At 41.2% G+C, this 13,186-nt stretch overlaps 1 protein-coding gene across 2 annotated transcripts in view; it reads right to left on the bottom strand.

The window, feature by feature from the left end:
* Positions 1 to 13,186, bottom strand: part of MCF2L2 (MCF.2 cell line derived transforming sequence-like 2) — a 227,007-nt gene that overhangs the window by 133,421 nt on the left and 80,400 nt on the right. For both annotated transcript variants that reach the window (XM_022571165.2, XM_089910785.1), the window contains exons 8-10: positions 5,062 to 5,186; positions 4,350 to 4,464; positions 3,793 to 3,912 (exon numbers count right to left, since the gene is read on the bottom strand). In XM_022571165.2, coding sequence (XP_022426873.1) covers positions 3,793 to 3,912; positions 4,350 to 4,464; positions 5,062 to 5,186 — 360 coding nt within the window. The remainder of the gene's footprint in view (positions 1 to 3,792; positions 3,913 to 4,349; positions 4,465 to 5,061; positions 5,187 to 13,186) is intronic.

The raw sequence follows: 13,186 nt of genomic DNA, 5'->3' as shown, positions 1-13,186 counted from the left end.
GGTGAAGAAGGGGCGATACTGCTACATAGGGAACCCAGGACAGACCCACAGATAATGGCATAGGAATGGAACGCATGCGGAAGAGGGTCAGGTGAAACAAGAAAGGCAGAAAGTTAATGGTTGTTGAAACTGAGCTGTAGACACATGGGAGTTCCTTGTACTCGTCAATCTACTTTTTTGTGTGCTTGAAAATTTCCATTAAAGAAAAAAGTCATGGGCTTCCCTGGTGGCGCAGTGGTTGGGAGTCCGCCTGCTGAGGCAGGGGACAGGGGTTCGTGCCCCGGTCCGGGAAGATCCCACATGCCGCGGAGCGGCTGGGCCCGTGAGCCATGGCCACTGAGCCTGCGCGTCCGGAGCCTGTGCTCCGCAACAGGAGAGGCCACAGCAGTGAGAGGCCTGCGTACTGCAAAAAAAAAAAAGTCATGCCCCTCCAGCTAGATTACATCCCTAGGAGGTTAATGATCTGGGCTCCATGCCTTCTTGGACACAGTAGTGTAACTGCTGGCCCCTGGCCTTGGAGGGAGATGTCAAGGCTGAGAAACGATTGGGTCTCCCTGTTTTGTCCTGGTCTGCTCCTTGTTGGCCCATCAGCAAAGGTCCCAGCATACCTCACAGCCAAAACCCTATAGCAAATTCTGCTTTTAAAGAAGTACGAGGGGTACTGGAACCACTGTTTCTCAGAATTAGAGATAAGCACTCAAAAGACGATTAATCCTAGGGGTAAGACGGGAATAAAGACACAGACCTACTAGAGCATGGACTTGAGGATATGGGGAGGGGGAAGGGTAAGCTGGGACAAAGTGAGAGAGAGGCATGGACATATATACACTACCAAACGTAAAATAGATAGCTAGTGGGAAGCAGCCGCATAGCACAGGGAGATCAGCTCGGTGGTTTGTGACCACCTAGAGGGGTGGGATAGGGAGGGTGGGAGGGTGGGAGGGAGGGAGATGCAAGAGGGAAGAGATATGGGAACATATGTATATGTATAACTGATTCACTTTGTTATAAAGCAGAAACTAATACACCATTGTAAAGCAATTATACTCCAATAAAGATATTCTAAAAAAAAAAGAACCACTGGTCTAAAAGGAGAGACAACACTTAGTATCTCTCTTTTTTTTTAACATCTTTACTGGAGTATAAAAAAACAAAAAGACGATTAAACCCTCAAACCAGAAGAGGGTAAAAGAACAGGCTCCAGTTGGCTCAGAGGCTACCATGAGGATGATGCCACTGCACAGAGTAAGGGAGTTGGCAACAACCCAGAAATCAGTGTGTGGCTCTGCTGAAAGGGAAGCTGACCCCTGGGTGCTGAGCGAAGGACAAACCTCAAGCAGGTTTTGGTGGCTTCTACCCAAACATTACCTTTTTCCTTTAAGACTTTACAGGACAAATGGAAAGATTAGCCAGGCCCATATCACTTGAAGAAACAATGCCGCTTACAAATCTGAGTGAAGAAATGTTTAAAAAGTTCCGGTTATGATAAGATAGCTTTATTTGGTTCACCCAAAGGCAGAGGGATAGGTCTACTGCATCCTTTAGCAAATAAGTAAAAAACAGGGTAAGCAAGGCACAGGATGGGTAAAACCAATCTTCCTGGGCTCCAGGTTGTAGGTTAGCCCAGCTGTTCAGGAATGTTGCCCGTGAAAGATGCCCCATGACCATAGGTTTTGCCCCTACCTCTGGTCAGTGATTTTTGAAGTATGTACCAAAGATCACAAGTCCAAGGAGGTGGGCAGAAGAGAGGATGTGAATGCAGTCATGCAGATCCACCCCCAGTATTTAAAACCCAACCCAGAGCACCATCCAATGGCTTCCCGTTCCACTGAGAATAAAATCCAGTCCTCAACACCATTGCTCCCACCTGTGTTCTCCTGTCTCATTATGTTCCAGCCACATTCCTTGGGCCCCCAGCCTCGTTCCCACCTCAAGACCTTTGTACTTGCAGCTCCTCTGCCTTGACTGCTATTCCCTAAATCTTTGCATGGCTATACAGATCTCAGATCAAAGGTCTGAGAGGCCTTTCCTGACTACTAAAGTAGCAACACCCCCAGTCACTTTCTATCATGTCCTGTTATTTTCTTCATCCCACTTGTCACTATCTGATATGATTATTTATTTGATTACTTTTCACTTGTCTGTCTCTCCCCAGTAGAATGTAACCCCCATGAAAGCAGGGTCTTGACTGTCTGGTTTGCCACTATAGCCACAGAATCTAAGACAAGGAATACCTGGTGATGAATGAGTACCTTCCTGGTAGGTCAGTAGCTACCTTGGTGATATACCTTCCTGGTAGGTCAGTAGCTACCTTGATGAGATATATATATATGACACCATATTTATTAAACCACAAATAAAGGTACTGGGCTTGATGAGGCATTTTCCCTAAAATATGAATGTATGTAAATGAAAACACACAGCATCTACATTTAATAAAGAGTTCACTTGAAAAAAACCAGAACTGCATAGAACTGGGACTATCTTGCAGCCTCTGAGACATATAATTATCAGATACATGAAATTCAATTTTTTTCATTGTTTAATAAACATTTCTCATGCCTTTAGCACTAAAGCATTTAGTTGTCAACGATCATCAATAAGAGGAGTGCTCACCAGGTAAGAATGGGATTGCTGAGTGAGAGTCTGGGTGCACAGGTGGGTCTATGTGTTCACACATGTGCAAAAGCACGTGCAGCTCAGAATTCACAACTGACAGCTCTTAAAGCCAGAGTGGCCTTGGTTTACGTTTGTTACTATTCTCTGGGGAAGTATGTCTCTAACAATAATGTGAGTGTCAAAAGCCTAACTTTAATGTGTGTGTCAAATGCCTGGGGATCTTATTAAAATGCAGATTCTGATTCTGAGGTGGGGCCTGAGATTTACCCATATTTCTAATAAGTTCTCACTCAGGTGACGGCTTCTGGCCAGAGGATCACACGTTGAGAAGCAAATTTCTAGTACTACAAAATTACCATCTACCATAATCTAGAGGAAAGACACCTCTAGATTAGATCAGAAAGGAAGTGGTAACCATAGAAGACTTAGTTCCCAAGAGACAAAAATATAGAGAACCCAATTAAAGAAAAGCAGAAAGGAACTTCTCTGGAAAGATGACTGGGCTTTCTTAAATTCATAATAAGCCAAATTTGTAAGGACTTAAGATAGACTCACTCCTAAGTGCTGATTTGTGTTCAGATCTGGGAAACTGTTTAACTCTGGTATGAGAATCTGAAACATATATTCCTTTCAAGTTCCTTTACAAGTTTGATATTTCCAACTCTTTGAGCATGAGAAAGCAGAAAGCTTTGCCAACTCTCTGTAGCAACAGAACTAATGTGGACCAATTTCCCCATCTTGCCTATTATAAAACTAGTTATTTTTCTCTGGTTTGCCCTTTAAAAGTTTCCCCTCCTTACCACCAACTCCTGCCCCAACCTCTGGCCCAGTGGGTAACATACCCAGTGTGACCTTACTTCCTGTTTTTCCCCCACTAGTCTGTCACCTCATGAATGGGCAGGGCCACCTGGAACTCTCACCCCACCGAAGCCTCCAGCCTCAACTGGGTGCTCTGGCAGCCTTAACAGAACTCTCACTGCCCTCATCATTCCTCATAGTTGTTAATGTGCATATCTCCCTGGAGACCTGGGGTGAGTGTCAGGTCACTGAAAAGGCAGGATTTGGGCATTCCTGTGTCTTTTGGCAACCTTCTAGCAATAATGAGTGGCCATGATCTGTCACCATCCACAGTGACCCTCTTCCTGGTCCACAAAATTGGCAAAAAAAACAAACCTGGCCTTTTCCTTCCAGTTTTTTGTATTCCTTAAGAAGTTGCTCCACACGCGTTGCACTGTCTCCGATGTCTGTAAACTCCGCTTGCTCTGCCAACACATTGTCCAGGGCAAACTTAACCTACAAGACACATTAGAAAAGCCCAGACATAAGCCAATGGACACCCATGTGGAGGTATAGGTTTGTTATACTCTAGACAACTTGAAAATCCAAAAAGGATTCAGGACATATGTGTATCTATATAGATTTTTTTTTCCTACAGCTCATCAGCTTTCAGATTAAGCTGAGGGTGCTGAGACACACGTGGATGGAATATTAAAGCTTCACTGAATCAAAAAGGAAGGTAAACCATCACTGAAATACCATGTATGCCAACAGGAAAATGGGATTCTAGTACATTGCTAACCCACTGAAAAGGTGAGAAGAGGAATCAAAGATATAAGGAGGGGACTGGATTGGGGAGGGGAGGGAAGCCCGATGCCCAGAGTTCAAGGGCGGAGAGAGAACCAGAAGTCACTGAAACATAACGGAAGTTTTATTAAACAAGAAAATAATACCTCACAAAAATTGTGTTCAAAGTGCTGCAGTTGTAGGCATTGATTAAGCTTCAGGTGATGCTCAGACCAGAACTGACTAAAGGCTTTTTCTGTTTCATTCAACTGAACTAATAACCTGTCAAGAAAGAACAAGAAAGGACATGCAGTCAGCATTCATTTCCACAGGCTCATGGAGATAACACCCATGTTTTTAGTCAGTGTTACTAATTGTGATAATCTCCTTATTATGAAGTCTGTGTCACCTATGACTTTCTCCTAGTTCAGCTGGTTTCCACATTTCCCATTTTTTAATCAGGACACCCTCAGGATTAGGCAGACACTTCACTTCAGATGCAGCTGCTATGCTTTAAAATGTACCCCAGGTAACCTTACCTTTCTCTCTATTTCTTTCCGCCTAAGAAGACAGGTGTGCAAAGCACAGCACCCAACCAAACTGTTATTTGGCAATGAAGCTCAGTAAATACTACCATCTTCCTTGATATCCTGGGATGAAAGCAGATCATAGGAAGAGGGAATGGCATTCTCATAAAAAGATCTCTGTAGATGGATGCCAGAAGGATACCATGGTTTTTCCTTCGTTGTCTCAAATATTCTTCTTTCGTGACCCCACCAAGACCCATAAGCAGTTATTTCCATCTGTTCTTGGTTGTTTCAGATCATCTGGTTCTATGTATTCTCTCCTGAAAAAGCAGATTCCACCCCTCTCACTCACCTTTCCATGGTAGCTACATTCTCAGCTTCATTGAGACTGAGTTTGCTGGTGGGACTTTTGGTTGCTTGTTCTTGAATACATGACAGCAATGTGGCCCCTTGCTTTCCAAGTAATTTTAGCTCATCCTAGAGAAAGGAAAATACAGTCTCTCTTAGGAGGAATTAAAAGCAAATTCTAGGTAGATTTGAGGTGAGGAAAATGGTAGCTCGGTATATTTTTATTATATAGCAAATTAAATGCTAAAGAAGTCAAGCTATAGCTTTTTAAATTGATTAACTTATCCCTAAATAGGTAATACATACACAATACAAAATTCAAAATATACAAAAGGGTACATATTGAAAACATCAAGTCTGTGTCCACAGCCCATTCACTTTCCCATTCCAAAAGCAACAACTGTTAAGTTTTTGTGTGTATCTCAAGTTGTTGTAAATTAAAAACAATTAGTTAATAAAATCTGGTTTTAATCCAAGATAGTGACCAGAAACAAGAAAATGACAGATATCAAATGTTAAGTGCTGGAAAACGCCATGCAATAATAATGTAATCATTGCTAGTTGACCATAAAAAAAAACTTCATCTGGTCTCATCAATAAACACCTGCCAGTCCTGCCCCCAGAGTGTGGCCTTGTTCAGTTATCAAAGTTCAGCAGAGATGGGTAGCAATTTCAGTTTGACAGGGAAAGATTCATATTTCCAAGGCAATTCTATTCTCCTCTTTTTACATAGGGACTTAGGGCACTGCAACTAGGGAAGATGTCAGCCTCTCTCTTTCCAAATCCAGTGGCTCTAGTCCTCTACTCACATAATACAGGTGGTCTCTCAATGCCCTGAGCATTAAGCATAGGGGTAGCCAAAAGGGGTGGAGCCTGGCCTAGAATTTTGCTGCTGAGAGTTTTGGGTTTTGTTCCTGGGTCACTCAGGATGCTCGTTTGGTATGCCCTGAAGGTAAGAATAGTTACAAAACAATCTCCTTGATGCACATGAACACTAAATCTCTTCCTCCAGGCCCAGCCATCTCCAGCCTCACTGATGCAGAACTCATTCCCTGTGGGAGGAGTTTTATACTCTCCACTCCAGTCACACAGAAATCCAGGCCTTCTCAACCTTACGCCTTTGTTCCTCGTCTCCCATCCCACTCCAGTATTCACCCCTTTGAAGGTTTCCATTACCTATACCCAGCCTCAAACTTGTCCCAAGACCTGGCTGATGATAGATTGACTCCTCTGATCAAAATTCTTTGGACAGCCCCTGTGGCTCTGTCCTCTCCAGGTAATGCCCCAAGTCGGCCACTTGACTGGTATTCCTGCCTGGTAACTGGACATATCCCTTCTTCTCTACTCTCAGGTATCAGCCCTCATTTCTTATCTCATCAGTGCTCATTAAATATTTGTAGGTTGGATGAATTAAAAATGGTCTAAAGGAAATTACATTGCAGATGGATAAAGACAAATAAGATATGGTGGGGGAGAAAAAAGCACTCATTAGTAAGTGCTCTTAGCTTTTCCCTCCTCCTCCTCCCCATGAAAAAGGGTCTTGGCTTTTCTACTCAGTTTCTTAACTGCTTCTAAGCTTCCGGCATTCCAGCAGTATTGTGGCATTAGCCATTATCTTATTTATATATATTTATACACACACTCACACACATACAGGATGTGCAATACAGAATTGGGAGGAAAGATGGAGGAACCAAACAAGAAGAAGCATACTGCTAGGGCAAGAAGGAGACATTGGAAGGGGAAACTTGTAAGAGAGATACAGCCAAAAAGCTGCAGAATGTGAGGAAAGTATATGAGAGCGAAAAGATGAATCTTAGTAAGTGATGTCATACACTGTGTATTTCCTTTACATGGTTAAAAATACAAGGAAAGGGACTTCCCTGGTGGTCCAGTGGTTAAGACTCCATGCTCCCAATGCAGGGGGCACAGGTTCGATCCCTGGCTGGGGAACTAAGATACTGCATGCTGCACAGCATGGCCAAAAATAAATTTTAAAAAATACATGGAAAAATTGTAACCTGGTTACACTTTGGGGCCAGACCACATGGTCAGCTTCAGTAGGGTTACCAAAATCTGCCATAAACACGGAGGGAAAGAATAAGTAACTATGGTACTTGGACAGCATAAAGGTAAGTTGCCTAACCCCAAAATGGAGTTTGTGAAATGCTGAAACAGTCCTGAGGCCAACTGTGGTCTGAGGCCAACTGCGGTCCAGGTGTTAACCCTTTTGTGGGTTAAAGGGTTGCCAGAATCATGAGGAGGTCTTGTGGGTCCTAGGAAATGGGCCAGGGAGGTAGAATGAAGCTCTCAAGGGATATAAATCTTTAATTCTTTTAACAACTGGTAGGGCTGTCCGAGTGTGTACTCAACATTATGGTTCCATCATTATGGAAACAAGCAGTTGGTCAGAAGAAGACCTACTTAGCAAGGCACTGTGGACTACTTCAGTGTCAAAAGAATTTAAATTTTCTGGGAGGAATTCTTTTCTGTGACAAGGGTAAGCATGAATGTAGACACATATTCATTCATTTAAAATGTATTTACTATAAAGAACTATTTTTACATGCCAGGCCCTGTGCTCGGTTGTGTCTTGGGCTGGGTGTGGAGGTAAGGTGGGAAGTAAAACAATCAGTGACAGCCTAGGGAATACATGAATGCTTTATACTCCTTATTCCACTTTTAATACTTACCCTCTATCTGCCATTAAAAGTTAGCTCTACTATCTTGTGTTGTCTATAATGTTGACTAATGAATTCCAGAATCTGGCCTTTAAAATGCAAATTTCACAATTTAGAGAAAAAAGTCCTTGAAAGAGATGAGACATCCCCTTTCCTCAGTAACTGCTGAGAGAGATCTCCCTGTGATATAAAACTAGATAAAAACACTGATTATTAGGGTATTAACATCAAAATACCCTACGGTATTTTGTATCTATTGAAATACCTGTTGGTATTCATAAGAATTCCAATTCTGTCTTCCTGTGCAAAAACGAGACCTCTCTGCCTACCTCTTTCTAACTTATGTAGAGTTACTGCAAGTAGAGTTTGAACAAAGGGTCTTTAAAAACTCTTAAAACTATAAAATTATTGCTAGGGCCTATGAATATACCTTGTAATTTTTTTTTTAAGCAAAATTTTTTTAAAAAGCTTTTTCTTTTTCTTTTTTTTTTTTGGGGGAGTTTGTGCTGAGTCTGTCATGTTGGGCCTGTTATACTCATTTATATGACCGTTGGGTCCCTATTAGCATTTGCATTTACTGCCCATGCTTGAAACTCCCCAGTGTCCCTGTCTTGGTCACGAGCCCTAATTCTGTTGACCTAGAAAGTTCTTTGTGGGAGCTTTCTAGCAGGCCTCTCTCCCAGTGTCCCCACCCTCCAGCCCCTATGTCCTAGTGCTTTTTCTACAATGCAGAACTCCTTGTTGTGCAGACCTGATTGCTCCACGTTGCTCCAGGATCTGATCGATCCAGTTCCCAGGAGAGCGTGTCTGCAGGGCCCTCTGCGGTCTGCAGTCCTGCCCCCAACCAGGCACCCAGCACCCCAGGTGCTGCAGAGAACTTGCTGGGGTCCCCCGTGCCTTGGCAGAGACAGCTCTCTGCCAGATGCCCTTCCTTCGTCTCCCCCTGTCCTGACCCCTCCCACCTCCCTTCCTCTGAAACCTTCAACCTTCCCTCGGGCAGAGTTACTTGCTCAGCTCTGTGCTTCCACAGCGCTTGTCCTGTGGAATTTGAATTCCCTCCACAGCCGTCTTGCTAGGTTGGGAGCAGCTGATTCCCCTTCATCTTTTTCTTCCTTCCCTCAGCCCCACAGCAGGGACACTCTCGGGCACTGTGCAAATTTAATCTTCAATTTCTAGTTGTTATGACATTGTTGCTGTCAGGATACCACCTACGTTCACAGTAGGATGGGTAAATGTGTGGGGGACGACTGTAAATACAGATTCTTTGTAAATCCAGGTTCTTAATTCTTCCCCCTTTTAATATTTTTTCCCCTTAAATCACGTGTCCTTTTTGCTGCTCCAGCTCTATAATTGGACTGTCACCTGGGGAGCCTGAGGCAGCAGAATATCAAAGAGGGTAGACACTAAATTGTTAATGTAAATGTCAACCAGGATACCTACTACCTGTACAAAGGGGGGCCCAGAATTCAGGCTCAAAGCCTATTACCAGATACTTGGTTTCCCTGCTTGCATCTCTTCTGTCTGTCGATGTGCACTTGACTCCTATTAGCTTTAACAGGAATTATGTGTGTTCCCTGAGGGGCGAGCATAGTTTTTTTTTTTTTTAACATCTTTATTGGAGTATAATTGCTTTACAATGGTGTGTTAGTTTCTGCTTTATAACAAAGTGAATCAGTTATACATATACATATGTTCCCATATCTCTTCCCTCTTGCGTCTCCCTCCCTCCCACCCTCCCTATCCCACCCCTCCAGGCGGTCACAAAGCACCAAGCTGATCTCCCTGTGCTATGCGGCTGCTTCGCACTAGCTATCTATCTTACGTTTGGTACTGTATATATGTCCATGCTTCTCTCTTGCTTTGTCACAGCTTACTCTTCCCACTCCCCATATCCTCAAGTCCATTCTCTAGTAGGTCTGTGTCTTTATTCCTGTCTTACCCCTAGGGTCTTCATGACATTTTTTTTCTTAAATTCCATATATATGTGTTAGCATACGGTATTTGTCTTTCTCTTTCTGACTTACTTCACTCTGTATGACAGATTCTAGGTCTATCCACCTCATTACAAATAGCTCAATTTCGTTTCTTTTTATGGCTGAGTAATATTCCATTGTATATATGTGCCACATCTTCTTTATCCATTCATCTGATGATGGACACTTAGGTTGTTTCCATCTCTGGGCTATTGTAAATCGAGCTGCAATGACTCTTTTTGAATTATGGTTTTCTCAGGGTATATGCCCAGTAGTGGGATTGCTGGGTCATATGGTAGTTCTATTTGTAGTTTTTTAAGGAGCCTCCATACTGTTCTCCATAGTGGCTGTACCAATTCACATTCCCACCAGCAGTGCAAGAGGGTTCCCTTTTCTCTACACCCTCTCCAGCATTTATTGTTTCTAGATTTTTTGATGATGGCCATTCTGATTGGTGTGAGATGATATCTCATTGTAGTTTTGATTTGCATTTCTCTAATGATTAATGATGTTGAGCATTCTTTCATGTGTTTGTTGGCAGTCTGTATATCTTCTTTGGAGAAATGTCTATTTAGGTCTTCTGCCCGTTTTTGGATTGGGTTGTTTGTTTTTTTGTTATTGAGCTGCACGAGCTGCTTATAAATTTTGGAGATTAATCCTTCGTCAGTTGCTTCATTTGCAAATATTTTCTCCCATTCTGAGGGTTGTCTTTTCGTCTTGTTTATGGTTTCCTTTGCTGTGCAAAAGCTTTGAAGTTTCATGAGGTCCCATTTGTTTATTTTTGGTTTTATTTCCATTTCTCTAGGAAGTGGGTCAAAAAGGATCTTGCTGTGATTTATGTCATAGAGTGTTCTGCCTATGTTTTCCTCTAAGAGTTTGATAGTTTCTGGCCTTACATTTAGGTCTTTAATCCATTTTGAGCTTATTTTTGTGTATGGTGTTAGGGAGTGACCTAATCTCATCCTTTTATATGTACCTGTCCAGTTTTCCCAGCACCACTTATTGAAGAGGCTGTCCTTTCTCCACTGTACATTCCTGCCTCCTTTATCAAAGATAAGGTGACCATATGTGCGTGGGTTTATCTCTGGGCTTTCTATCCTGTTCCATTGATCTATCTTTCTGTTTTTGTGCCAGTACCATACTGTCTTGATTACTGTAGCTTTGTCATATAGCCTGAAATCAGGGAGCCTGATTCGTCCAGCTCCATTTTTCGTTCTCAAGATTGCTTTGGCTATTCAGGGTCTTTTGTGTTTCCATACAAATTGTAAACTTTTTTGTTCTAATTCTGTGAAGAATGCCATTGGTAATTTGATAGGGATTACAATGAATCTGTAGATTGTTTGGGGTAGTACAGTCATTTTCACAACACTGATTCTTCCAATCCAAAAACATGGTATATTTCTCCATCTGTTTATGTCATCTTTGATTTATTTCATCAGCGTTTTATAGTTTTCTGAGTACAGGTCTTTTGCCTCCTTAGGTTAGTATATTCCCAGGTATTTTATTCTTTTTGTTGCAATGGTAAATGGGAGTGTTTCCTTAATTTCTCTTTCTGATTTTTCATTTTTACTGTATAGGAATGCCAGAGATTTCTGTGCATTGATTTTGTATCCTGCAAACTTACCAAATTTATTGATTAGTTCTAGTAGTTTTCTGGTGACATCTTTAGGATTTTCTATGTATAGTCTCATGTCACCTGCAAACAGTGACAGTTTTACTTCTTTTTTTCCAACTTGTATTCCTTTTATTTCTTTTTCTTCTGATTGCTGTGGTTAGGACTTCCAAAACTATGTTGAATAAGAGTGGCAAGAGTGGACATCCTTGTCTTGTTCCTGATCTTAGTGGAAATGCTTTCAGTTTTTCACCACTGAGAATGATGTTTGCTGTGGGTTTGTCATATATGGCCTTTCTTATGTTGAGGCAGGTTCCCTCTATACCCATTTTCTGGAGAGTTTTTATCATAAATGGGTGTTGAATTTTGTCAGAAGCTTTTTCTGCATCTATTGAGATGATCATATGGTTTTTATTCCTTAATTTGTTAATATGGTGTATCACATTCATTGATTTGCATATACTGAAGAATCTTTGCATTCCTGGGATAAATCCCACTTGATCATGGTGTATGATCCTTTTAATGTGTTGTTGGACTCTGTTTGCTAGTATTTTGGTGAGGATGTTTGCATCTATGTTCATCAGTGATATTGGTCTGTAATTTTCTTTTTTTGTGATATCTTTTTCTGGTTTCGGTATCAGGGTGATCGTGGCCTTGTAGAACAGATTTGGGAGTGTTCCTCCCTCTGCAATTTTTTGCAAGAGTTTGAGAAGGATGGGTGTTAGCTCTTCTCTGAATGTTTGATAGAATTCGCCTGTGAAGCCACTTGGTCCTGGACTTTTGTTTGGTGGAAGATTTTTAATTACAGTTTCAATTTCATTACTTATGATGGGTTTGTTTATAGTTTCTAATTCTTCCTGGTTCAGTCTTGGAAAATTGTACCTTTCCAAGAATTTGTCCATTTCTTCAGGGTTGTCCATTTTATTGGCATATTGTTGTTTGTAGTAGTCTTTTATAATACTTTGTATTCCTGTTTTGTCAGTTGTGATTTCTCCTTTTTCGTTTCTAATTTTATTGATTTGTGTCCTCTCCCTTTTTTCTCGATGAGTCTGGCTAAAGGTTTATCAATTTTGTTTATGTTCTCAAAGAACCAACTTTTAGTTTTATTGATTTTTACTATTGTTATCTTTGTTTCTATTTCATTTATTTCTGCTCTGATCTTTATGATTTCTTTCCTTCTACTGACTTTGGGTTTTCTTTGCTCTTCTTTCTCTAGTTGTTTTAAGTGTAGGATTAGGTTGTTTATTTGAGATTTTTCTTGTTTCTTGAGGTGAGATTTTATTGCTGTAAACTTCCCTCTTAGAACTGCTTTTGCTGAGTCCCATAGGTTTTGGGTCATCGTGTTTTCGTTGTCATTTGTTTCTATGTATTTTTTTATTTCCTCTTTGATTTCTTCAGTGATCTCTTGGTTATTCAGTAGTGCACTGTTTTGCCTCCATGTATTTGTGTTTTTTACGGTTTTTTTTCCTGTAACTGATTTCTAATCTCATAGCATTGTGGTCAGAAAAGATGCTTGATACGATTTCAATTTTCTTAAATTTTCTGAGGCTTGATTTGTTACCCAAGATGTGAGAATGTTCCATGTGCACTTGAGAAGAAAGTGTGTTCTGCCACTTTTGGGTGGAATGTCCTATAAATATCAATTAAGTCTATCTGATCTATTGTGTCATTTAAAGCTTGTGTTTCCTTATTTATTTTCTGTTTGGATGATCTGTCCATTGGTGTAAGTGGGGTATTAAAGTCCCCTACTATTAGTGTGTTACTGTCAATTTCCCCTTTTTTGATGGTAAACATTTGCCTTATGTATTGAGGTGCTCTTATGTTGACTGCATAAATATTTATAATTGTTATATCTTCTTCTTG

The sequence above is a fragment of the Delphinapterus leucas genome, chromosome 4, assembly GCF_059928025.1.
Source record: "Delphinapterus leucas isolate spDelLeu-1000000601 "Yukka" chromosome 4, BTC_Dleu_Yukka2, whole genome shotgun sequence".
In the NCBI taxonomy this organism is placed as follows: domain Eukaryota; kingdom Metazoa; phylum Chordata; class Mammalia; order Artiodactyla; family Monodontidae; genus Delphinapterus; species Delphinapterus leucas.
The sequence above is the reverse complement of the archived record's forward strand: the minus strand, read 5'-3'. Positions and strand labels throughout refer to the sequence as shown.